At 54.0% G+C, this 25739-nt stretch overlaps 1 protein-coding gene across 2 annotated transcripts in view; it reads left to right on the forward strand.

Annotated features, from left to right (window-relative positions):
* Window positions 1-25299, forward strand: part of SOGA1 (suppressor of glucose, autophagy associated 1) — a 78702-nt gene extending 53403 nt beyond the window's left edge. For both annotated transcript variants that reach the window (XM_058679918.1, XM_004585790.2), the window contains exons 5-15: window positions 395-1579; window positions 4074-4214; window positions 4866-4991; window positions 5751-5981; window positions 8678-8782; window positions 9720-9887; window positions 11577-11828; window positions 15109-15180; window positions 15348-15418; window positions 18011-19373; window positions 21636-25299. In XM_058679918.1, coding sequence (XP_058535901.1) covers window positions 395-1579; window positions 4074-4214; window positions 4866-4991; window positions 5751-5981; window positions 8678-8782; window positions 9720-9887; window positions 11577-11828; window positions 15109-15180; window positions 15348-15418; window positions 18011-19373; window positions 21636-21788 — 3867 coding nt within the window. In that variant the 3' untranslated portion in view covers window positions 21789-25299. The remainder of the gene's footprint in view (window positions 1-394; window positions 1580-4073; window positions 4215-4865; window positions 4992-5750; window positions 5982-8677; window positions 8783-9719; window positions 9888-11576; window positions 11829-15108; window positions 15181-15347; window positions 15419-18010; window positions 19374-21635) is intronic.
* Window positions 25300-25739: the final 440 nt, after the last annotated feature.

Genomic DNA, 25739 nt, shown 5'->3' on the forward strand with positions numbered 1-25739 from the left:
GGCCTGGGTTAGGGCTTGGCTCTGCCTCTTGCTTGCCATGTAGTCAGAACAAGTTCCTTCAACTCTCCTGGCCTGGGTTTCCTTTGCCTCTACCTGCGGGTTACATGCTGCCCAGGCCAGACCCAGAGTCCTTCAGCCCCCAGGGTGCCAGGCTCTTGGCATATAGCATCTCATTTAATCCTCTGCATGGCTCTGTGCGGGAACCATCATTTTATGGATGAAGGAACCATAGTCTCAGTGATACAGCTGTAGCAGCAGCAGTTGCCTGGGCAGGGTGTGAATTGTCCCCTACTCCACCCCCCAGGGGCTACATGTGGGCTCCATCCTTACTTCGCAGTTCTTTGCCGGTAGGGAGATGCACTGACCTTTTGTGGGTGGTGTCTTGGGGCCTCAGGAGGACAGCGCCGACCTCAAGTGCCAGCTGCACTTCGCCAAGGAGGAGTCTGCCCTCATGTGCAAGAAACTAACGAAGCTGGCCAAGGAGAACGACGGCATGAAGGAGGAGCTGCTCAAGTACCGCTCGCTCTACGGGGACCTGGACGCTGCGCTGTCCGCCGAGGAGCTGGCCGACGCACCGCATTCGCGCGAGACCGAGCTCAAGGTGCACCTGAAGCTGGTGGAGGAGGAGGCCAACCTGCTGAGCCGCCGCATCGTGGAGCTGGAGGTGGAGAACCGCGGCCTGCGCGCCGAGATGGACGACATGAAGGACCACGGCGGGGGCTGCTCGGGGCCCGAGGCCCGGCTCGCCTTCTCGGCTCTGGGAGGTGGTGGCGAGTGCGGAGAGAGCCTGGCCGAGCTGCGGAGACACCTGCAGTTTGTGGAAGAGGAGGCGGAACTGCTGCGACGCTCCTCTGCTGAGCTGGAGGACCAGAACAAGCTGCTGCTGGGCGAGCTGGCCAAGTACCGCGCAGAGCACGAACTGGACGTGACTATGTCGGAGGATAGCTGCTCCGTGCTCAGCGAGCCTTCGCAGGAAGAGCTGGCGGCCGCCAAGCTGCAGATTGGCGAGCTCAGTGGCAAGGTGAAGAAGCTCCAATATGAGAACCGTGTGCTGCTCTCCAACCTGCAGCGCTGTGACCTGGCCTCATGCCAGAGCACACGGCCCATGCTGGAGACGGACGCCGAGGCCGGGGACTCGGCCCAGTGTGTACCCACACCCCCCGGCGAGGTCCCCGAGTCGCATGCTGGCCGACTCTGCAGAGCCCGGGAGGCCGACGTGCTGCCCGGGCTGCGGGAGCAGGCTGCCCTGCTCAGCAAGGCTATCGACGTGCTGGCAGCCGACGCCAACGGCTTCTCTGCAGGCCTGCGGCTGTGTCTGGACAATGAGTGTGCCGACCTGCGGCCGCATGAAGCCCCGGACAACAGTGAGGGTCCCCGCGACGCCAAGCTCCTGCACGCTCTCCTGGTGCGGCTGGGCGTGTTGCAGCAAGAGCTCAACGCCTTCACACGAAAGGTGGATGCAGGCCTGGTTGGCTGCGGCAAGGAACAGTCCGAACCCTTCCCAGGGTCGCCCGCCCTGGGCTCCCAGGGGTCCTCCAAGGAGCTTCTTATAACCAAAGACCTCGGCTCCGACTTCCAGGTGAGCCAGGCTGACTGGGCCCTGTTGCTTTTGCTGTTGACCTTGTCACTGATTTTTATCTGGTGATGAAAGAAAGGGACCTGCTTTATTTTTCTGGGAGCTCAAGGGGGAGACAGATGTGCCAATGATCCTTGTTTGATTTGAGACAGTAATTCTGCTAGTACTTAACCTGGTTAGGAAGGCATGCCGCAAGTATTTTATTATTGTTTTCAAGACTTACTTGTTTATTTGAAAGACAGAGTTGGGCCCAGTGCAATGGCCTAGCGGCTAAAGTCCTTGCCTTGAACACGCCAGGATCCCATATGGGTGCCAGTTCTAATCCCGGCAGCTCCACTTCCCATCCAGCTCCCTGCTTGTGGCCTGGGAAAGCAGTGGAGGACAGCCCAAAGCCTTGGGACCCTGCACCCGTGTGGGAGACCTGGAAGGGAGTTCCTGGCTCCTGGCTTCAGTTCGGCAAAGCACTGGCTGTTGCGCTCACTTGGGGAGTGAATCATTGGACGGAAGATCTTCCTCTCTGTCTCTGCTCCTCTCTGTATATCTGACTTTGCAATAAAAATAAATAAATTTTAAAAAAGAGAGAGAGAGAGAAATACGGAGTTACAGTGTGGGAGAAGTAGAGGGAGAAGAGAGAAATTTTCCTTCTACTGGTTCACTCCTCAAATGGCTCCAAAGACCAGAGCTGGACCAGGCTCAGGCCAGGAGCCAGGAGCTCCCATGTGGGTGCAGGGACCCAGGGACTTCTGCCATCTTTGGCTGTGTTTCCAGGGAGCTGGATTGGAAGTGGAGCAAGAGGGACTCAAACTGGTACCCAGATCATGTTATTCATATTATATTTCTTTGTCCTTTATTTGAAAAAAAAAGTGTATTTGTTTAAAAGGCAGAGTTACTGAGGAGGGAGGTAGAAACACAGAGATCCTCCACCTGCAGATTCACTCCGTAAATGGCTACCATACTTGGGGCTGGGCCAGGCCAAAGCCAGGAGCCAGGAACTTTACCCACGTCTCCCACAGGGCTGCAGGGGCTCAAGCACTTGTTTTCCTAGGCTTCTCTGTAGGGAACCGGGTCGGAAGTAGAATAGCCATTTGCTTCATGGCCCAAGCGATACTCACAGACTATTTCTGCTTGTGTGTCTGACATCATGCACAGAAACACCACATTCGTGTCCTGGGTAGGACACGTGGTCTGTGAATATTCATGAGTAGATTTGCTTGTTCTGGTCTCTGTTCATATATAGCTTTATTCTTAGAAATGGAATTGAGGGACCGTTTAGGGAGTGAATTAGCAGATGGAAGATTCTCTTTTCAAATAAATGTATGTTTTAAAAAGATTTATTTAGGGAGCAGTGTGTGGCACAGAGATTTAAGCTTCTGCCTGCGACGGTTCGAGTCCTGGCTGTTCTGCTTCTAATCCAGACTGCCTGCTAATGCCCCTGGAGGGCAGCAGATGATGGTCCAAGTGCTTGGGCCCCTGCAGCTGTGTAAGAGATGTGCTTTATCAAACACCGGCCATTTTGGCCGTGTGGCCATCTGGGGAGTGAACCAGTGGATAGACCGTAGCTCACTTTCTCTCCTTCTGTATAACTGCCTTTCAACTAAATCAGCAAATCTCTTTGTAAGTGTATTTATTCATCTGAAAGGCAGAGTGATAGAGTGGGAGGCAGAAAATCTTCCATCTACTGGTTCATTGAAGCCAGGGGTTACCTCAGCGTCTCCCGCGAGGGTCGCAGGGTCTCAAGGACTTGAGTCATCCTCTGCTGCCTCCTGGGTGCATTAGCAGGAAAGTAGATGGAAGTGTCGGTGGGACTCGATGCCACCTGTGGGGTGGGATGTGGGCAGCAGCTCATCACTGCGCCACAGAGCCTCCTGCAGGACATGCTTTCCTGCCCAGGGCTCTCGACCTAGGTGCTGGGCTCTGGGAAGGCCTCTGATCTCAGCAGTGGTAGATAGGGTGGGTCACTCTGGGAGGAGTCTCTGAGCAGAGGGACCAGCTGTGTGTCAAGCACAGCTCCTGTCAGAGGTGGACAGTACGACAGGTCCCAGGAACTGAGCGGAGAAAGGGGTGGACTGGACTTGGACAGCAGGGCACGTTGGTATGGATCTGAGTAGGAGCGCTGAGATCTATTCACTTCCGGATGGGGACGATTTGTTCTTTTTTGAGCAGCTACTCAATGCTGGTCTGACATGATCTGGGCCTTTGCAGCAAACAGGCTGGCCCAGGTTGAGGGTTGCTCTTGGTTCTTGGTAGGACAGGGTGGGTTGACTCAGCAGGTCTGTGCCCAAGACACAAAATAGTCTTTCACTCTGCACTCGCCTGATGAGTACTCCATGAGCACTCAAGAGCAGAAGGGAACCCGTGGCGGGGAGGGCAGGATTCCCAGCACTCTGAGTGGTGGGAGTGGTCAGGGTCTCAAGTGGGGTGGGAGCTGTTTTCCTGGTGTTCCTTGGGCCTTGCTATGGTTTCATCTGGTCTCTCCTGCCCATGCCTCCTGGGGCAGCCGCCTGATTTCAGGGACCTGCCCGAATGGGAGCCCCGCATCCGAGAGGCCTTCCGTGCTGGTGACCTTGACTCCAAGACCGACCCCCACCGGAGCTTTAGGCCTTACCGAGCTGAAGACAAGGACTCCTATGCCTCTGAGGTGGGTCAGGACTGAGCAGGCAGGGCTTGGGTGCCAGGCTGTGAGCAGGGAGCTGGGACCCAAACCAGTGTCCATGTGGATTGTGGCATTGCAGGCAGCAGCTTCACTTGCTGTGCTACAGCATCAGTCTGGTAACTAACCATGCTAGACTTGATAGCTTGACTGGTTCATGTTTTTTGAAAGGTAGATTTTTATAGAGAAGAGAGACAGAGAAAGTTCTTCAATCTGCTAGTTCACTCCCCAGATGGCTGCAACAGCCAGAGCTGAGCCCATTCAAAGCCAGGAGTCCAGAACCAGGAACTTTTTTTGGGTCTCCTATGCAGGTACAGGGTCCCAAGGCTTTGGGCCATATTGCACTGCTGTCTCAGGCCATAAGCAGGGAGCTGGATTGTAGTAGAGCAGCCAGGACATGAACCATCACCCATGTGTGATGCTGGTGAAACAGGCAGAAGATTAGCCCGCCTTGTCACCATACCAGCCCTGTGGTGGCAGGGGAGTATTTTTTTTTTTTTTAATCATGATTAGGTTTAGTGGTTGAACCACTCTTGTGATAATGTAATCGTTAGGATTACGGCTAGGGTTCTGTTTAGGTTTCCCATTAGGCTCAGGAATAGTATGATTTCTCACCTGTTCTCACCACCCCCACCCAAGATCAAGGAGCTGCAGCTGGTGCTGGCCGAGGCCCACGACAGCCTGCGCGGCCTGCAGGAGCAGCTCTCCCAGGAGCGGCAGCTGAGGAAGGAGGAGGCTGACAGCTTCAACCAGAAACTGGCCCAGGTGGGTGGTGCCCAGGCCATCCCTGCCCCCATTCCAACTTCTCCTGCCCTAAGGGCAGGGTCTTCCGAAGGTGAGAATGCTAAGGAAACCTGGGCTGCACTGGGAGAGTGCCTGCACTTGTTATGGTGCCCAGGCTACACCGCGCTGGGGTCCTGGACTTGTCAGAGAAACATTTATGAAGCTCCAGCTGTATGCTGTCCACACATGATATCCTTCCATGCTCGCGCTGTCCCCCTAGATGTCCCCATTTTACAAATGGGAAAATCAAGGACTCCCCTTCCCCCAAGAACTGAAGTGCTTTGCCCAGGTTGCACATCCAGGGCAAAGGGGGCTGGGACTAGATCATTCCCCAGCCAGCCTTGCTGCCTGTTTCTCTTAGCTGTCCCTGTGGTCACCCCCCGCATCACCCACCCCTCCAGCTTCCTCTTTGTGAGTCCATGTGGGACCTGTGGCAGGTAGTTGACAATCTCTGACACGTGGTAGGCGCTCAGTGACTGTGGCCACACTTTCAGTGCCTGATGTAATTTGTGACTGTGGGGCCGCTGCTGCTGCTGCTGCTGCTATTTGGGTGTTTTTCCTCTCTGGCGCAGCAGAGGGCAGCACTTGAGTTGCTAGCCACCCCCCACCCAACCCTCCCCGCCACGGGTCTCCTTCCTGCCATGGGGCAGAGACCTTCCCTGCCCTGGGATGAGGGACTGGAACCCCAGAGCTGGCTGGGCTTGCTCCAGCTGGTGTTCCCCACCTCCCCCACTCCGGCAGCTGAAGGAGGACCAGCAGAGGGCGCTGCTGAGGCGGGAGTTTGAGCTGCAGAGCCTAAGCCTGCAACGACGACTGGAGCAGAAGTTCTGGAGCCAGGAGAAGAACATGCTGGTGCAGGAGTCGCAGCAGTTCAAGCACAACTTCCTGCTACTCTTCATGAAGCTCCGGTGGTTCCTCAAGCGCTGGCGGCAGGGCAAGGTCTTACCCGGCGAGGGCGATGACTTCCTCGAGGTATGGGTGAGCACTGTGTGCGTAGTGTTGTTAGGGGCTGAGGTTGGCATGCTTTGCAGGCCTTACTTGTGCTGTTAGGCAGTATCCATGTTGGATACCCTGTGGAGTCCTATGAGATTCCAAATGCACTTGGCCAAGGCCTCCCGAGGGAATTGCACATCTGTCTATGATACTGTCCAGATGTCTGCATAGGTCCTGGGTGGGGAAACTTTTTTCATCCCAGGGCAATTTGGGTGTATCTAACTTGCACAATTAGCAGTTGAAAAAAGTAGCCTGCTACACATATATTGAGTTTCAAGTCCCACCCGTGGCTGCCTCAGCAAGATCAGACCAGTCTAGACTCTGGGTCTGACACCCTACTCTGGAACCCCCCACAATGCTATACATCCTGAGTTGCCTCGTGGGCACCTGACTCCTGGGCCCCTTCTTCACGCAGTCCCAGGATACCCTATTCTTGGTTTTCCTTCCCCTCTGAGCTGTTCCTCCTTATCTCTGACATCACTTCTGTAGGTAAAGATCCCCTAACCTGCCCTCACTCCCTCGGGTTGTGGCTTCCGTGACCTTTCTTGGATATGGAGTTCCAGTTGGATGCTTGAAGCACAGGCATCTGTGAGCCACAGAGCTGTAGTCTCTTTGTCTTGCTACTCCCACCCCACCTCATATGTCTGGGAACCTTTGCAAATAGTGTGTCCCAAGCCAGGGGAAGCTGCTGACCCTGCCAGAATCCCCTGTCCCAGTGCCCGTGCAAGTCCCAGCTGCTCTGCTTCAAATCCAGTTCCCTGGTAATGCGCCTGCGGGGGCAGGGGAAGGTGACTCAAGTGTGTGTTGGAAGGCAGGGTGAAGTTCCTGCTCTTGCTTTAGCCTGGCTTTTTGAACCAGCAGGTAAAAGTTCTTTTTCCCCCTAACTGTCAGTGCCATTCAAACAAATAAATACATCTTTCAAAAAAGAAATCCTGCTGTCCCCTCTGCTCCTGTTCACCCTGTAGCTCATGAAGATTCCTTCTTGCTTAGGCTGGGTCTCGCACACTCCTCCAGCTCTTTCGTTTCCCCAGGTAATGTCAGCAGGTGCTGCCCGTTCTGCCTTGACAGCCTGTGCTGCGTCTAAGGCATCCCCCCGAGCCCTGGCCAAGCCACTGTCACTTCCTGTCAGGGGGGTTGCTGTGACCCCCTCATGTGTTCAGCAGGTGCAGAAGGTGTTGTGCAATTGGCAGGCTGGGCTCTGCAGCAGCCCCAGAGTGTGCCAGAGTTCAGCATGGCTGCTGAGAGCGAGCTCGTGAGGCTGAAGGTCTGCTCAGCGTCCTACCTCTGCTCTCAACCTCCCCTGACTCCTGGGTCACCCGGAGTCCCTGAGGTGTCCTGGCTACTGTGGCATCACTCTCCAACCTCGCTTCCCTTCCTCTCTCTCTCCGTGGCTTTTCTTTAGCCTGCTTCTACATCAGAGCCATCGGGAATCCCTCTTCAAAATTCTCCCCTTTTAGAGATTCCCACGGCTTATTCGCAGCTTTGAAAGCAGGTAGAAAGGTCTTCCACATGCTGTTTCACTCTCTGCATGCCAGCATCGGCCAGGGGTGGGCCAGGCTGAAGCCGGAAACCAGGCTGAGTACTGGTGCTGTCCCTGGGGTGCCTGCCGGGGTGCAGCAAGCGGGACTGTGGATTGGACCCGGGGCTAGAACTCAGGTGCTCTGGGATGTCCCAGGAGGCATCTTAACTGCCACACCAAATGCCTGCCAGTGCTGTGCCCACATATCGCCTTCTGTGAATCCCCTCCCTGGGCCACCTGCGTGCAGCATGTCCCAGCTCCTCTCTGCCTCTCCTTCTCCATGGCATCTGCCACCACATGCACTCATATAACTCCTGACATTTCATACTTTTCTGAGTTGTTTTTTTCACTACTGAGATGTGACTGTGTGGGGACAGAGATTCTGTCTCACTTTTGGCCGTATCCCCTGCTCGCCACACAGGGCCTGGGGGCTTTATTGCGGCCCTAATTCAGTTGATCAGTCAGTGAGTGAGTGAATGAGTGATGGGGAGAAGCACCTCAGACAATGGCCTCACTTTGTTTCTTGCCCATCCTGAACTAGATTCCCAAATCTGTCAGCCATGAGTCTCTCCAAGGAGGGGTCCCCGTTGTGTACCCAAACCTTTGTCACCATTGAGTGCCTGGGCCTTTCTGTTGCAGCCAGAGTACTTGCCTTAGCCCAGTCTGGCCACATGGTTATTTCTGAGTTACTCCTGTGTGGTTCATGGTCCTTGGGACCAACAGAGTCCGACTGTTCTGTGACCCTTGACCTAGATGGTGCCCAAGGCTCAAGTTCAGATTTGGAAAGTTTGTGCCAGACTAAACTGCCTGTGACTGCCTGGCCGTGAAGTGCCCTTGCTCCCTGGGCTTCCTACCAGAGTCTGCAGCTAGTGGCTTGATATCCTCCCTGCAATCTGCTGCCGCCCCTTCTTTTTTAATATTTATTTACTTGAAAGTCAGAGTTACATAGACAGGCAGAGACATATCTTGCATCCACTGGTTTACTCTGCAGATGACTGTAATAGCTAGAGATGGGCCATTTTCTGTGTGGAGCTGGATTGGAAGTGGCGTCACCGGGACTTGAACTGGTGCCTATATGGGATGTTGACCTTGTAAGCAGTGGCTTAATCCACTGTGCTGCTGGGCTGGCTCTCTGAGTGTGATTTTTAAAAACTAGGTGAATAGCATGAAGGAGCTGTACCTGCTGATGGAGGAAGAGGAGATCAACGCCCAGCATTCAGATAACAAGGCCTCCTCGGGGGACAGCTGGACCCAGAACACAGTGAGTGCTCAGACCTGCCTGCTCCTGGCTGACCTGTTCCGTGACCCTTTCCTGCTGGCTTCCCTGGTCCGAGTCCTGCCCTGGGCACTAGAGCAGCACAGGGCTGCTGCCAGCCACGGGGCTTCAGGTACTTAGTGCTAGGCAGTACATGGTGGAGGGGGCACAGGGGGTCACATGATGGGCCATGCGTTCACAGGCAAGAGAATAGAGGGGTGTGTCACAGAGCAGGAACCATCAGTATTTGGTTTTTACAATTTATTTATTTGAAAGTCTAAATTATAGAGCGATTTTTCCATCCTCTGGCTTACTCCCCAGTTGACTGCAATAGTCAGTGCTGGGCTGGGTCACTTGGGCCATCCTCTGTAACTCCTGGGCCATTAACAGGGAGGTGAGTCAGAGGTAGAGCAGCCAGGACTCAAACTGGTGCCCACATGGGATGCTGGCATTGCGGGTGGTGGCTTAACTTGCTATGCCATGGCCATCTGCATCAGTGGTGGGATTTAAAGGGTGGAGTAGAGAAAGGAGGAACGACCATGGTGGCACAAACTGTGAGTACAGGGGTGTAGCACAGAACCCAGGGCTGGCTGTGGCTCAGGCTGTGTGTAGAAGAGGCCATGTGGCCTGGGGTCAGGGGCCCTGAAACTGTGGGAGCAGCAGGATCAGGCTGCCAGGCCAGGCACAGTTTGAGAGGCTCCGTGGACCAGAGCAGAGAAGCAGAGCTGGGGACTTGGGGTGGAGGGCCCCTAGCCACGGCCCTGTGGGGCTGGCTCTGGGTCAGGTCCTTCCTGTGACTGCAGGACCTGTGCTCCTATAAAGCCAGCAGCAGCTTCAGCCTAAGAGGCGGCCAGCACAGGGGTCCACCTCCCCATCCCACACTCCGGAGGCACAGGCTCCCCTCCCCAAGCAACTGACCTTGGCCTTGCCCTCCTGCCTGCAGCCCAACGAGTACATCAAGACACTGGCTGACATGAAGGTGACGCTGAAGGAACTGTGCTGGCTGCTCCGGGATGAGCGCCGTGGCCTCACGGAGCTGCAGCAGCAGTTTGCCAAGGCCAAGGCCACCTGGGAGACAGAGCGGGCGGAGCTCAAGGGTCATGCCAGCCAGGTGAGTTGCCCACAGGTTAGGCGCCTCTTCCCCAGGGGGCTAGCATTCTTCCTGGATTCACACAGCAAGGGCACCAGACCCAGAGGTGAGGAAAGGAGGGTGAGGAATTGGCGGAGGTCTGTGAGTGTTTGTTAGCCAGACCCACGTCTCCCTGCCAGCACTGCCCACCCATCCCCACACTTCGTGAGCCCTAGGAAAGCACGCTTTTTGGGGCTAGCAGTGCTGGAACTGCAAGATCCAGGGCTGCCCACTGAGGCCCTTCCTGTTCCCTGAGGCCACACAAGGGTGGTATGGCAGGAGCCCGGAGTGGATGGGGTTCTCCCCAGTTCTGCCTCTTCCTGCATAGCACCCAGACCCATTCATGTGGGCTCTGCCCTGATGACCCCTGGCAGTCCTGATTTCCTCTTGACATCCCAGCTCTAATGTTCAGAGCTGGGGGAAGGCCTCACTTTCTTTCTTCTTTTTTTTTTAAAAATTATTATTTAATTTTGATAATCTTTATGTAGTTGATTTGGGCACAAAGGGTCAAGGGCTACAGGAAAGTGGGTAAGACCATTACTTCCACATTTTTTCTCTCTCTCTTTTTTCTATATCTGGGTAAGGGGGTAGATAAAGGGAGAAGCCCCAGGCCCCACTTTCTTAGTTCTTTATGAAGAGCTGAGATTTTTTTTTTTTAACAGTGAATGCTTGGGGACACGCAGGGCCACTGGAGACCTGCTGCATGCTGCATGAGGATCCATTGGGCCCCTCCACCCACACTTAGGGGGCATCCCCCCCACACCTGCCCTAGGCCTCACAGTACCTGGTCAGGGATGCTCTGAGGATGGCTGCTGCACAAATAGAAGACAAACATCTCTGGGTTCAGTTTCTCTCCAGTGGCACCCGGCTCCTAAGTGGCGCCTCAGATTCCTAGACCTCTGCCCCCTGGCTCGCCATGACCCGAGTCTCACCTTCCCAATGATCAAGGTTCCTGACTTCTTCCTGGGGACACTGTGTCCCCTGCCCTGCTGCTCAGCCCATCTGAGCCCATCTACAATGTCCACTGTCCCCAGCCTCTCAGCACATCCCAGCATCTACTGCCTTCCCTGCAGGTGCTTCTCTCAAGTGGAACCTGACCAGCCAGCTCCAAGGGATCACCATGTGAACCACCATGTGAGCCTGCTGGGTCGGGGGAGTGGCCTTGAGGCGTGAGGGTGTGCACCTTTGCCCCTTGCCAGCCTCAGGGTTGCCTCCCTCCACCGCTACCAGGGCCTTCATGCTGGAGTGATTCCTATAGTGGCTGGGAATGCTTCAAAGCAGGACCTGTGGGGGGACAGTGTGTGGTCCCAGCCTTCCAGGAGAGAAGACCAAGCTAAGCACCCTACTAGCCAGAGCCCATCCTGCTGGTCAGATGTGGTGGGACAGAACCCCATCAGGGCACCTTGTGCCCAAGATGGTTGTCACCTTACTGAGTTTTCATAACCATCCTGAGCTTGTGCCTGCAAAATCCACAGGTCACAGTGGGCCAGGTGGGATGCTCTGGAAGCCTGGCTGTGAGCAGAGTTTGTTCTGCATAGGGAGGTTCATGGAGGCTTTCTGGGTGAGGGGGTCTCTCCAGGGGACCTTCTTTCCCTGACTTGCTATTGGTGCCCAGGGGGAGACAGGATGAGGGATGGCCTGGTGCCAGCTGCAGGCTGCTGTTTCCCGCAGATGGAGCTGAAGGCTGGGAAGGGTGCCGGAGAGCGGGCAGGGCCTGACTGGAAGGCAGCCCTGCAGAGGGAACGTGAGGAGCAGCAGCACCTGCTGGCCGAGTCCTACAGCGCTGTCATGGAGCTGACGCGGCAGCTGCAGATCAGCGAGCGCAACTGGAGCCAGGAGAAGCTGCAGCTGGTGGAGCGGCTGCAGGGTGAGAAGCAGCAGGTGGAGCAGCAGGTGAAGGAGCTGCAGAACCGCCTGAGCCAGGTGAGGCCTGCCCCGCCCACGCTGCCTTGAACCATAGGGGAGAGTCGCCTTAGAAAGTTTCCTGTATTACAGCTCTCATCGGTCATGTGTGGGTCATGTGCTTACTCCTGGAGCCCATCAAAATCCAGGACCCAAGAGGGAGGACCCACAATTGGTTTCTGTGAGGAGACTTGAGTTGCCTGCTGGACAGACTCCTACACACTCACCCAGCTCCTATGACCCTGCTGCAGTGCTCGGCCCTGTATTTGGATGTTTTCCTTTCCTTTTAGATGTTTTAAAATTTATTTTAATTTTATATGAAGAAGCGAGAGAAGTCTTTCATCTGCTGGTTCACTCCCCAAATGGTCACCACAGCCAGGCTTGGGCCAGGCCCAAATCAGGAGCCCAGAACTCCCTCGGGGTCTCCTTGTGTAAATGGCAGGGATTCCAGGGCTGGAGCAGAAGTGCAGGAGCTGGGACTCAAGCTAGATGCTTGAATTTGGGATGTGTCAGCATCCCAGGCAGAGACAACGTGCTGCACCAACGCCTGCCCCTGCTTTTGCCTGAGTCATTATAAAGACCCAAATAGTTAAATTACAGCAGCATGTAATATGTGTGCTTACCTATTTATTCAAAAGGCAAATGGACAGAGGGAATCCTGATCTCCTGGTTCACTCCCTGAGTGTTCTCAGTGGCTTGAGCTGAGCCTGGGAGCCAGGAGCTTGGTCCTAATTTTTCATGATGATGTCAGGAACCCAAGTACTTGGAACATCCCTGCTGCTCCCCAAGACCTACAGTGGTGCAAGCTGGATTTGGGAGCTGGTCAGAGAATCTAGCTCAGCAAATCTGATACTGAATGCAGGCAACTTACCTGGTGTCCTATTGGCTTGGCTAATTTCCACCATTTTTTTTTCTGTCTTAATTAAAGACATTTCATTTATTATTAATTTATTTGACAGAGTGAAAGGGAGAGGGAGAGATGCAGAGAAATAGCTTCTAAGTACTGGTTTACTCCCCACAACGATCAGGGCTGGGCCAGGCCTCTGTCCTGTCTCCCGCATGGGTGGCAAGGGCCCTTATCCTTAGGCCATCCCCTGCTGCTTTCCCAGGTGCGTTAGGGAACTGGATAGGAGGCAGCAGAGCATGTGGGACTCGAACCAGCGCTCTGATGTGGAAAGCTGGTGTTGCAGAGGGTGGCTTAACACTGCTCTTTGCAGTATTCACCAAGAGGTTTTACTCTTTACTGGTTTTTTGTTTTTGTTTTTGTTTTTTTTAAGATTTATTTTATTTTTATTACAAAGTCAGATATACTGAGAGGAGGAGAGATAGAGAGGAAATGGAGCTGCCGGGATTAGAACCAGCGGCCATATGGGATCAAGGCAAGGACCTTAGCCACTAGGCCACGCTGCCGAGCCCCCAATTACTCTTTACTGTTAATGTAATCCTCATGTCTGGATTACTTCTTCTGCCTGTTTTGTGTGGAGCTGTCCCCAGCGGAGTACAGAAGCCTCATGTGGGGTCACTGCTGTTTGGCTCTTCTGGAAGGGAGGCCATCACTTATTCTAATACAGTAACAGTCTCTTGCTGCTAACAGTGCCTTAATGCATGTCCCCATGCACACGCATAACTCCTGGTAGGACGGGTTCCCTGAAATGAAACAACTGGTTCAGGGCCATGTGCAGTATGTTTGTTCATAGCTGATGGAGGCTGCTGAGCCAGCTCTTCTGCCTGTTCTGTGTCTCAGTTCTGCCTGCCCCCTGGGGTTTGATGCTGGGCTTCACTCTGGTTTCTGATGAAGGTGAGCATCCTCCTCTAGGTTGGCTGTCTCCAGGCCTCCAACAGCCTGGCAGGTGCATGGCCACTAGAGCCCACCTTCAGAGGAGGAAGCTAAGACTCAGTGATGTGACTAGGGTCATAAAGTAGAGAAGGAACAAGACCACAGCCTGGCAGAAGTCCTGACCCTGGCCAATACCTGTCCCAGAACCCAACAAACCAGAACGCCTCTGAGGCTCACGCCCACCAGTGAGGGCAGGATGACAAGTTGATTCCTGAGCCATCTGTGGACCAGGCAGAAATAAGATCCCTTTACACCCTCCAACTAAATTCTTGTCTGAAGAAGAAGGATTTGGTGCAGCAGTTAGAGGGGTTGCTTGGGACACCGCATCCCATATTGAAGTGTGTGATTTAGAGTCCCGACTCTGCTTCATCCACGTGGCAGAACTGGATTGAATTCATCTCTCTTTACTTTTCTTGTGGAGAATAAACCAAAGGTTAGACGCTCGCTGTCTGTGTTCCTGCCTTTCAAATAAATCAGTCTGTCAGTCCATCTGGAATGATCCTAAGCAAATCCCTCACAGTTTTTTCCAGAATAAGGTTTTCTGGGATGTGGCACACTGTTCCCATGGATGCAGTCCTGGACAAGCCACACTGGGTGGGTTGCAGAGGAGTGCAAGTGATATGGTTAAGGCATGGAGCAAACCAGGACAGGGAAAGGGAAGAAGCTCAACAAGAAGAAGCTTTCTGGTGAATTCTGCCCTCAGCCTGCTCCTGTAATAAACTTGGCAGTGTAAACAGGAAGTCACGTCCAGTTGGCCTAGCCTTTTGTCCAGTCTTGTCCATGATCATGCTCCTGATGCCCAGAGAAGGTTTCAATGACAGATGGCACAGATGGAGGCCAGCCATGGAGCCACAGGATGGGCTGTGCTCTTGGGACAATGTCACACTGCTCATTCTGCTCTTTTTCTGTCTTGAACCTCTCATCTGTGACCTGGGAAAAAGCACAGAGACACCTACTTTGTGGAGCTGCTGGGAGGGCTGAATTCACCAATGCGTGCCTGCACGAGGGCTCCATTGTGTACCACCCAGAGGTTGGGGAGCCCCAACAGGGTCCAGAGCCAGAGGACACCTCAAGGCTAGTGGGAAGGAGCACAGGATTCAACAGCAACGGTCACTGCAGTTGAGCAGGCCCTTGGGATGTGGGGTTGCTGGATCTTGTCTTTGCCAGCTGATGAGAGGAGCTATGTGGAACGGGCTTGGCTGTTCCACGCCCTGCAGTAAGCATGGACACAGCCATACCTATGCCAGGCATAGTGACGCCATCGGGTTGCCTGTAAAGGGTTTTTGTTACCATTTTCCCACTCCCCTCAGGGTTGGCTCAGAGCTGCTGCTCACTGAGAAGATGGCTCCTAGTCTACAATATGGGTGCTCTGGGTGGCAGAGCCTGGGAGGGCCCTGCTCAGAGTAGGGAGCCTGGGCTTACCTGCGATATCTGCCACTGACCTGCCCTCTTGGTACCCCCCAGCTGCAGAAGGCCGCCGACCCCTGGGTCCTGAAGCACTCAGACCTGGAGAAGCAGGACAGCAGCTGGAAGGAGGTGCGTGGGGGCTCACGTGGCTCCAGGCTCTACCTGTGGTCCAGACAAGGACCCTTGGGTAGTCGGGGAAGTCCAGGACAGCCTCCAGGCTGGCCTACTGCTGCCCACTTCCCTGCTCTGTGCCCTGGCAGACAGCACTGACCCTTCCTATCTATCCTCATTGACAGGCACGCAGTGAGAAGATTCACCACAAAGAGGCAGTCTCTGAAGCTGAGCTCAGTGGAACCGGCTTGAAGAGGTGCTGCCACCCCACCCCTGCTAGTCCCCTCTGCCCCGTTGCCCATGCTTAGCTTATCTGTCACGAAGCCACTGGGATGTGGCTTCTAGGCAGTCCAAACCACCCAAGAGCTGGACCACATGGACCAGGGGCATTCCACCTGCAGCTGAAGATTTCTTAGGTCCCAAGCTGGGGAGCCCGGGCTGCTTTCCCCACTGCTGTTTAGCTCCTCCTAGTATTCTTTATCCTGACTGTTGGACTGGTATAAGGTCATGTCTCGCCTCCCTCCCCTGGGGTGATGACTTTTGGGTCTGGCCCTGTGCTATGACTACAGGGACCTCAGGTCTACAAGGCACTGAGTTGGTCCCACTAGGAGACCCAGGGGAAGAGTGAGGGAAACAGACTGGAACCATCAGGCCCACCCAGAAGCAAGTCTGGGTAAAAGGGATTCCCATGCTGCCATGCTCAGCTTCGTGCCAGGCACCTGCTAGCCTCTGACCTTGGCTTCCCCCTTGCCCCCCAGATGTAAACCCTGAGAAAAGAGTTAAAATGCGGTTAGATCCAGGAGCCTCCTGTAAGTAAAGTGGGGAAGAAAAAACAGTTGAGAAAAGGCATTGCAGCCAGTTGTGCCCCTGCGCTCACTGTTGCTGTGGAATTCTGCAAGGCCTTGTGGAGCGTGCAACTCCTGGCACCCCCCAACTGCAGGAATGGCAGTGTTGTCCTCACTCCCAGACCCTGCCTGCCATGCACTGAGGGCTGTGCCCATGGACATCAACTCTGGTGCTGTGGAGCTTTCTCTAGCTGGAGGCTAGATATGATTCCTCAGGGACAGAGAGATGGTCAGGTAAGCAGAGGTAGTGCGGGGCACCAACCACATACTCCACTGATGTGCCCCAGCTTGGGGAGGCTGACCGACACCTGCGCACAGGGTCTGTGTGAACACAGCACTACAGTGTGCGTGTATCAGGGCAGGCGTGGGGGTGCAGTGGGCTCAGCTGCCACTTGGAATGGCCATATCCTGTGTGGAGTGCTGGTTCATGTCCCGGCTCCTCCGCTTCCAGCTCCTTGCTAATACAGCTGAAAGGCAGGAGGTGACTTGAGGGCTTGGTTTCTGCTCCAATGTGGGGCCCAGGATGGGTTCCAGGCTTCTGGCTTTGACCTGGCCCAACCCCAGCTGGTGCAGGCATTTGGAGAGAAGCTCTCCCTCCCTCTCTTACTCACCCATACCCTAATTCGTATCATATTTTCAATAAGTTAGTATTAAAAAAAAGAAGTTATTACCAAAACATCTTGAAAACCAGGCATCATTTTTCCGTAATATAGATTTTCTATGAATCTTTTTAAAAAAAAATAACTTATTTTTAGATTCATTTATTTTTACTGGAAAGGCAACTATAAAGAGAGAAGGAGATACAGAGATAAATATCTTCCATCCGTTGGTTTACTCCCTAAGAGGCTGCAATGGCCAGAGCTAAGCTGATCTGAGGCCAGGAGCAAGGAGTTTCTTCTGGGTCTCCCACATGGGTGCAGGGTCCCAAGGCTTTGGGCCGTCCTCAACTGCTTTCCCAGGCCACAAGCAGGGAGCTGGATGGGAAGTGGAGCTGCCAGGATTAGAACTGGCGCCCATATGGGATCCTGGTGCATTCAAGGCGAGGACTTTAGCCATTAGGCCACCGCACCAGGCCCAGGGAGCTGGAAGTGAAGTGGAGCATCTGGGATATGAACCGATACCCATGTGAGATGCTGATGCTTGCAATGCGAGGAGGTTTTTCTTTTTTTAAGATTTATTTATTTTTATTGCAAAGTCAGATACACAGAGAGGAGGAGAGAGAGAGAGGAAGATCTTCCGTCTGATGATTCGCTCCCCAAGTGAGTCACAATGGCCGGTACTGCGCCAATCCAAAGCCAGGAGCCAGGAACCTCTTCCAGGTCTCCCACACGGGTGCAGGGTCCCAAAGCTTTGGGCCATCCTCGACTGCTTTCCCAGGCCACAAGCAGGGAGCTGGATGGGAAGTGGAGCTGCCAGGATTAGAACCAGCACCCATATGGGATCCCGGTGCATTCAGGGCAAGGACTTTAGCCATTAGGCCACGCCACCAGGCCCACAAAGCGAGGATTTTAAACAGCAGGCTACTGCACTGGACCCATTCCATGAACTTTTTAAAGACCTTCTATTTGCATGGGTTTCAATGTATTTTTTTTTGCAAGAAAAAAAACTTCTAATTTAGTTGATTATTTACATGTAAGTTTGCTTATTTTTACTTTTTTAATTTGATTGAAAGGTAGAGGGATCTTCCTTTCACCAGTTCACTTTGCAAAAGCCTGCAACAGTCAGGGCCATGTCAGGCCAGGGGCATTTCAGGTCTCCCTGGTGAATGACAAGCAGCCTAGTACTTGAGCCACCATCACCACTTCCCAGGGTGCACACTGGCAGGAAGCTGGAGCAGGAGATGGGCTGTGAACCCAGACATTCCAACCTGGGATGCAGGCATTCCAAGCAGGAAGTATCTTCGCCACCCCACCAAAACCCGCCCTAATCCCACCCTACATGGACTATTCCCAGTGCCCTTCTGCTTCCCTTAACTCTGCTTTTTCCTCCTCTGCCCCTTTCAGGACCAAATCTGTTTCTTCCATGTCCGAATTTGAAAGTCTGCTGGACTGCTCCCCCTACCTGGCTGGTGGCAGTGACACACGGAGCAAGAAGCTGCCCAACAGCCCTGCCTTCGGCTTCGTGGGCACAGAGCCTGGCGAGCCCAAGAAAGGCACTCAGGAGAAGCCAGGGCTCTCCACCCGGGACTGCAGCCACCTAGGGCCCCTGGCCTGCCAGGACCCCGCGGGTAAGCAGATGCAACGCAGCTATACCTGCCCGGACAAGACAGGCATTCGCGTGTACTACAGCCCCCCGGTGGCTCGGCGCCTGGGCGTCCCTGTGGTTCATGACAAGGAGGGCAAGATCCTCATTGAGCCCGGCTTCCTCTTCACCACGGCCAAGCCCAAGGAGTCAGCCGAGGCGGACGGGCTGGCTGAGAGCTCCTACAGCCGGTGGCTGTGCAACTTCTCACGGCAACGCCTGGATGCGGGTCCCAGCAGTAGCACTTCCACGGGGGCAGGACCAGGCTTCCCTGCAGCCCTGCATGACCTGGAGATGTCTGGCAACATGAGTGACGACATGAAGGAGATCACCAACTGTGTGCGCCAGGCCATGCGCTCGGGCTCACTGGAGAGGAAGGTGAAGAGTACGTCCAGCCAGACTGGGGGTCTGGCCAGCGTGGGCACACAGACCATCCGCACAGTCAGCGTAGGCCTGCAGACTGACCTGCCGCGCAGCAGCAGCCTGCACGGCAAGAGCTGGTCTCCACGCAGCTCCTCGTTGGCATCGGTGCGCAGCAAGCAGCTTTCTTCCTCACTGGACAAGGTGCATGCACGCATTGAGCGGCCCTGCTGCTCTCCCAAGTACGGCTCCCCCAAGCTGCAGAGGCGCTCCGTGTCCAAGCTGGACAGCACCAAGGACCGCAGCCTGTGGAACCTGCACCAGAGCAAGCAGAACGGCTCAGCCTGGGCGCGCTCCACCACCACGCGTGACAGCCCTGTGCTGCGCAACATCAACGACGGGCTGTCCAGCCTCTTCAGTGTGGTGGAGCACTCGGGCAGCACCGAGTCCGTCTGGAAACTGGGCATGGCCGACGTCCGGGCCAAGCCTGAGCCACCCAAGTACGGCCTCGTGCAGGAGTTCTTCCGAAACGTGTGCGGCCGTGCCCCCAGCCCCACCTCGGCTATAGGGGATGAAGGTGGTGGCTCCAAGAAGCCAGAGCTCCTGTCCTCTGCCAGCTACCACCAGGCAGACAGCGTAGCCAGGATCCTGAACAAGAAGACAGTCAAACCAGGCAGCAGCGAGGAGAGGGCCGCTCCCCTCCCCCTGCTTGGGAAGGACGGTATCCCCCGGGAAGGTGACACTGCTACAGGCCTTCCCAATGAGGTAAGGTGTGGGGTCTGCCCTTTTTGTTGGGAGAAGGGGCTGTCTTATAAGGCTCAAGCCCTTTTGTTTGTTTTTTAATTTTCTTTTTTAATTTATTTATTTGAAAGGCAGAGTCACACACACACACACACACACACAAATGGCGCATCTACTGGTTCACCCTCCAGTTGGTGCAAGTGGTGGCTGAACTCATTCACCACAATGCTAGCCCCTTAAGATGTGTTTTCATCTACTTGAAAGGCAGCCACAGAGAGAGGTTCACTTCTCAAATGCCTCCACACCTGGGGCTGGGCCAAGCTGAAGCCAGGAGTCAGGGATTCCATCTAGGCCTTTCCCATGTGGGTAACAAGGGCCAAGCACCTCGGCCACCATCTGCTGTATCCCAAGTCCATTAGTAGAAAAGTAGATCAGAAGTGGGACTTGAACCACAGGCATGTGGATATGAGGTGTCTGGTACTGCATGTAATGGTTAACCTGGTGTTCCTGCCTCTCCCCCAATCCCTTCTTTCCCACTCCCTCTTCCCCTTTTCCTGCTATGTATCCCCACCCCCACCCCATGCTGCACTTATGCAAGGACTGGTTCAGATACCTGAGAAACACTGTCCCATTCCATAGTTCTGAAAGTTCTCAGCTGGGTGTGGCATCCTGTAGGCCCACTGTGGACTTGGTGAGGGAACCAGAGATGTCAGACTGTGAGGCATGGACTGTTATGCTGCTTTTCTGCTATTGTATGTTTAGGAAACTGCTAGTTTTTGCCCTCATCAATAATCATGTGGTAAATATCTTGGGGCAAAAACATGTTTCCGCATTTCAGATTATTTCCATAAGTTTGACTTACAGAAAAGGGACTATGGGATAAAAGAATAGCTACTTTTGAGAGGTATTGATAAATGTGCCAGATCCATTTCTGCAGCCCTCTGGTGCTATATGCCCAATGCTTCACTTCCCGGCTGTCACCCAGCTGGCTGCCATCTCAAAGCATCTTTCAGGACTCACTTGGTGTTTGGCCTGGCATTTAGGCTGCAGGCTGGGCCACTCACATGCCATATCAGAGTGCCCAAGTTCAGTTCCTTTCTCTGGCTGCGGATTGCAGCTTCCTGCTAATACGCACTCTTGGATGCAGTAGTGATAACCCAAGTAGTTGGGTTCCTACTGCGTGCGGGAGAGCTGATTTGAAGCCCAGGCCCAGCTGCTGTACGCATCTAGGAAGTGAACCAGCAGGTGGGAGATCTCTAGCCTGCTCTCTCTCACTGTCTTTCAAAAAACAGATTAGGATTATGTTGTGGTGCAGCAAGCTAAACCACAACTTATAATGCCAGCATCCCATATTGGAGCTCCAGCAAGTCCTGACTGCTCCACTTCTGATTCACCTTCTTGCTAATGCTCTTATGAAGGTAGCAGACGATGGTCCAAGTATGTAGGCCCCTGCCACCCATGTAGGAGACCTGAATGGCTTCAGTCTGGCTCAGACTTGGCTGTTGTGGCTTTTTGTGGGGAGTGAACCGGCAAATGAAAGGTCTGTTTCTCTCTCTCCTCCCTTCCCCATCTCTTTCTGCCTTTTAAGTATATACATCTTTTTAAAAATTAAAAATCCACAAATGTCAGTGACCTTAAAACAATTTTTCAAAAAGTCATTTGGATAAATAATTTTGGTGGAATTGAATTACATTCAGGAATTGTGTAGAGCCATTCAGAACAAGGGCTTGCATGCAGCTGCCTGTTTGTGGGCGGGGAAAGCAGTGGAGGATGGCCCAGGGCCTTGGCACCGTACTCCTGCATGGGAGACCTGGAAGAAGCTCTTGGCTCCTGGCTTCAGGTTAGCTTGGCTCAAGCTGTTGTGGCCACTTGGGGAGTGAACCAGTGTATAGAAGACCTATCTCTCTGTCTCTCCTCTCTGTGGCCCTGACTTTCCAATTTAAAAAAATAATAAGGGTCCATAGATACACAAGTGTCTGCTTGGGGATGGGCCTTCTGGTGACTCTGTGTATGTGTGTGTGTGTGCCTGGAGTCTAGGGTGGAGGACCAGGGACAATGTGCACTGTTCCTCTTTGTGATCTAACACTTCCTAGAGTGAACATCCAGTCCTGACTCTGTGGGAGAAAAATAATAAAAAGAGAGTTTGGCCCAGAGAGGGATGGGCAGTCCCTCAGAACTGGCCCACAGATGTTGTGGCGTCCCAGTTCCTTGCCTGGCCCTGACCACCCCGCCCCTGGTGACCAGCGCCTTCAGGCACCTCCTGATGTCTGCCTTCCCTCCTTCTAGGACGCTGTGTGTGACTGCAGTGCGCAGTCTCTCACCTCCTGTTTTGCCCGGCCTTCTCGCTCCGCCATCCGTCACTCTCCCTCCAGGTGCAGGCTGCACCCAGCTGAGTCTGGCTGGGGCGGGGAGGAGAGGTCAGCTCCGCCAAGCGAGTGACCAGGCAGCTGAGCTCTCCGCCTCCGCCAGCTCCCCCTACCCCCGCTCCTGGGTGGCAGAAGCAGCAGCAGAGATGAGGCAGGCATCTGGGGGCTGTGCCCTCAGCATGGCCTGACCCTAGAGAGACGGCGGCTGAGCCACTGCCAAGGAACCATTGTCACATCAAGGTAACACGTGCTCTTAGCCTCCAGCTTCCCCGGGTAAGACGGCCAGTGGGAAAGAGACCAGAGTGGTTTGAGAAGCAGTCACATTGCAGGCCTGAGGGAGAGCTTTGCCTGATTCAACCATGCCCGCTACTGGAAAGGCCAGCACCTCTAACCGTACCTTTGGGGAACAGGGTCCATGGGGAAGAACAGGATTGGTTTGTGGAACTGGGCCAGGCATCCTTACTGTCACCCCTTCCACCACTTGCTCCTTCTCCTCCCCAACCCTTGCTGCTCTAGGTTGCTGGGACTCAGGGGATATGATAGGGTAGTGATCCAGGGTCCACGTATCTTCTTGGAATCCTGGAGCCCTGGATTTCTCTGCCCGTGCCGTGATGCAGCAAACCTGGGTAAGGAGGTAGGAATGGCAGGGCTCAGGGGTGGGGCAGCTATAGGAATCCCCTTCCTTGCCAAGGTGAATGAGGGGCCCTGGTCTTCCCTGAGGAAAGCCAGTTTGTCTCAAAACCTGGTGCGTTGATAAATGCCTACATACCCACTGCCTTGATTCCCTGGGCCCTGGAAGGGCACCGCATTGCCACCGTGTTTACATCTTGCAGCTGGTGGCAGGCCAAGGATGCCCAGTTGGCCAGGCCAGGCCCAGCCTGGAAAGATACACGAGGCTGGTACCCTAGGCCACAGCCATTGCCTAGGGCTTGGAAACACATTTCTTGCTAGGTTGTTTATTTGCATTTTTCTTCTTATATTTAAGGTGGTTTATTTTAATAATTTAATTTACCCCGGAGTTCCTAAGGTAATTTATTGGTGGTTGAAACACATGTCTTTGTTACTGGGATAATGCAGGGCTTCCACAGACAGGATATGGATGAGGCAACTTAACAGCCAGGCTCTGGTCTCCTGGTTGGTTCAGAAGGGGGCTCATCAACCAGAGCTCCCACCACCACACCTGCAGCTGATCTTAGGGCATTGCCTCGTACTCAACAGCCCCCAGCAGGGAGGAGACCCAGGCTGGTGTACTCACTCCCCACATGTTCTCCATTTCCCATCTGGTTTTCCTCCCTCCCTCTCACACCTTCCCTTTGTCACAATGGTATGACATGGATCAGTAAGACTCCATCAAGGGCCTGGAGGGTTCTCTCCATTTCCCGGCAAGAACTCAGCAGGAAAATGGGACTGAACATCAAGAATGTTGTTTACTGCAGCTTTGCACACGAGTCTGAACGTCCACCATCTGCCTCGCTTCTCTTCTGCCTGCCAGCCTCTTCACCAGCTTCTCCTCTTGGTCTTGTGGCCTCCCACAGCTTCCTACCCTTGCCCCTATCCCGCTGGTGCTGCCTAAGCCTTCAAAAGGACTACAGCATGGCTCATGGCACTGGGACCAGTGAGCCATTGGTCATCACCCAGCCAATACCCACACAGACGTGCAGCTGGGGACCAGCTACTTGTCTGCAGGGTTTTCAGGGGCTTTGTCAGTTTGCCACCGGGACTCAGAAGACACTTCTACACTTCCCCCTTCCACCTGCCAGTTCCAAGCCTCACCTTTTTGGGGTCACCTGCTACCCAGAGTCCTCCATTTCCATTCTGCATTAATAGCACACCAGAGGCCTGCCAGACTATCAGCTGCGTCCTCATACCCTGGTGACTTAGGGGGCTCAGCAGGCCAACCCATGGAGTCATGGGTCAGGTCCCTTCTGGGGCAATGCTGCTCTCATCCATGCGGTCAAGGAGGTCCCTCCATGTCACCTTCACGTGAGGGATTTACCCCAAGCCACAAGCCGCCGGAAGCCTTCTGCCAACTCTTAGAGCCACGAGGTCCGGGGAGCATCCACGGTCAGCCCTGGGCAGAAATCCTCCTGAGCCTGAACCCCGTGGCTCGGGAACCACTCAGCCTTACCATCGTCCTCGTGTGGGGTCATCCTGCAGTCTTTGTCTCAGTTCCAGCCTCCCAGTCCCCAGCCTGTGCCCGTGCAGAGCCAGGTCTGGTCTGCACTTCCTGTTCACCGCTGGGCCAGGCCATGCCTCACACTCCTGCAGAAGCCTCTGGCTGGGGACTTCTCGGGAATGACGACCATGTTCCATGTAAATATTGGTTTGGTTTGGTTTTTTAGCTTTTTACTTGGAAACTGGTTGTGTTTTTCTTTTTAGGGGTGGGGGAGGGTTGGTTTGTAAAAAGTCTACTCTTTTGGAATGTAATTTCTTAATTTGTTTGTCTCTTCCACTGCCTTTTAAGTCTTGGTAACATTCCCAAAGCAGAAAACTGCCTGACCCGTGGTGGGGCTTGCCCTGGAGGACTGGGGTCCTGGGAAGGAACGCTGCCCTCCCTCCTCTCTTCCCCTTTCTGTTCATCCTCCACCTTTTCCTGCCAGCCCCTCTGGCTCCTCCCTCAGATACTTTTCCTCTCTCCTTCCTCCTCCTCCAATTTCCGCTGAGTTCAACCAACATCCCAAGGAGCCCTGGGGTCCCAGTTCCCTACAGACCACTTGGTTTGGATGCATGTAGTCGGCACCAGTTAATTGGAAAGAAAAGGGGGACCGATTGGCATAGCTGACCCTCCACTGGGAAGCCTCATGTGTCTCATGTTTAACTTCTTCCCAGAGCCAAGTTAGAACCCTCCTGGGGACAGCAATGACTGCACCTGACACGAAGATCCCACCCTCAGCTGTAAGGCCTGTATGCACAGGACATTAGAGTCCAGTTCCTTCCTCTCAGTTCCTTCCTACCCCGACCCAGCCCTTGTCCTTCCCAGGAACACTCCCTTACCAGCTCACTTCCTAGGTGAGAGCATTGAGGGCCCAAGGACTTGACCCTTGTACACCCTGGTGCCAGCATGCCTCTACCATGCCCATGCCCATATTCTTCCCCTGCTTTCATCACTGACAGTATCTGACTCTTCTTACCCTTGTCACCACAACCCTCTCCATCACCCCCACCCCAACCCCTCTCCAAACTCCTACTATCTTTTTGCTAACAAAAATCCCCTGTACATCTTACCTAGAACATTTACTGTTTAGAAATCACCTCCTCTTCCTACTTCCCCTTCAGATCTCTCAGCAACACCTCTGCGAGGCAACCTTGGCAGGACAGTGGTTGACACTCCCATTTTGCATAGGAGGAAAATACTCAACTATGGAGTCAGAGTAGAGCTCAGAACTTGTTTCTGCAGTTTCCCCCAGCCCAATTCTATCTTGTTTTACTGTGCCACTGCCTCACTTGGGGCTTTCTGTGGGCACAGGATGCCCAGAACATGGTACCACCCAACTGAGACATAAGGCAAGCCCACCCCAAGTCACTGCACCTGTGTGTTCCAGAGAGCGGTCGAAAGACCACTTGCATGGTAGTCCTCTGAGGACAGCTCCTTGGACTCCCACTCAGCGTTCTGAGCCAGGAATCTGTATGTGGAACATGCAGGTGAGGTGATGGTAAGTGTGCTTAAGGACCCTTGACCCCATTGTTTGTGTTCAGAACCCTGACCATCAGGGTGTTTCATTATTATATATGATGCCAACAATAAATCAAATGCCAGCAACAGCCGAGCTGTTGAAGCCAGGAAGAAGGGATCCAACTTAAGTCTCATATGGGTGACAGCAACCGACTACTTCAGCTATCACTGCTATCTCCGAAGGTCCACATAGTTAGGAAACTGGAGAGCTGTAGAGGGCATTGAACCCAGGCGTCGGGCATCCCAACCCACACCTTCACTGTGAGAACCAACTTCTGCCTGTAGACCACCATTCTGTTTACCAAGGACCGTGAGGCTAGCTCTTCTCTCTTACAAAGATTACCAAGTTCT

Source organism: Ochotona princeps, chromosome 22 (assembly GCF_030435755.1).
Source record: "Ochotona princeps isolate mOchPri1 chromosome 22, mOchPri1.hap1, whole genome shotgun sequence".
NCBI lineage: Eukaryota > Metazoa > Chordata > Mammalia > Lagomorpha > Ochotonidae > Ochotona > Ochotona princeps.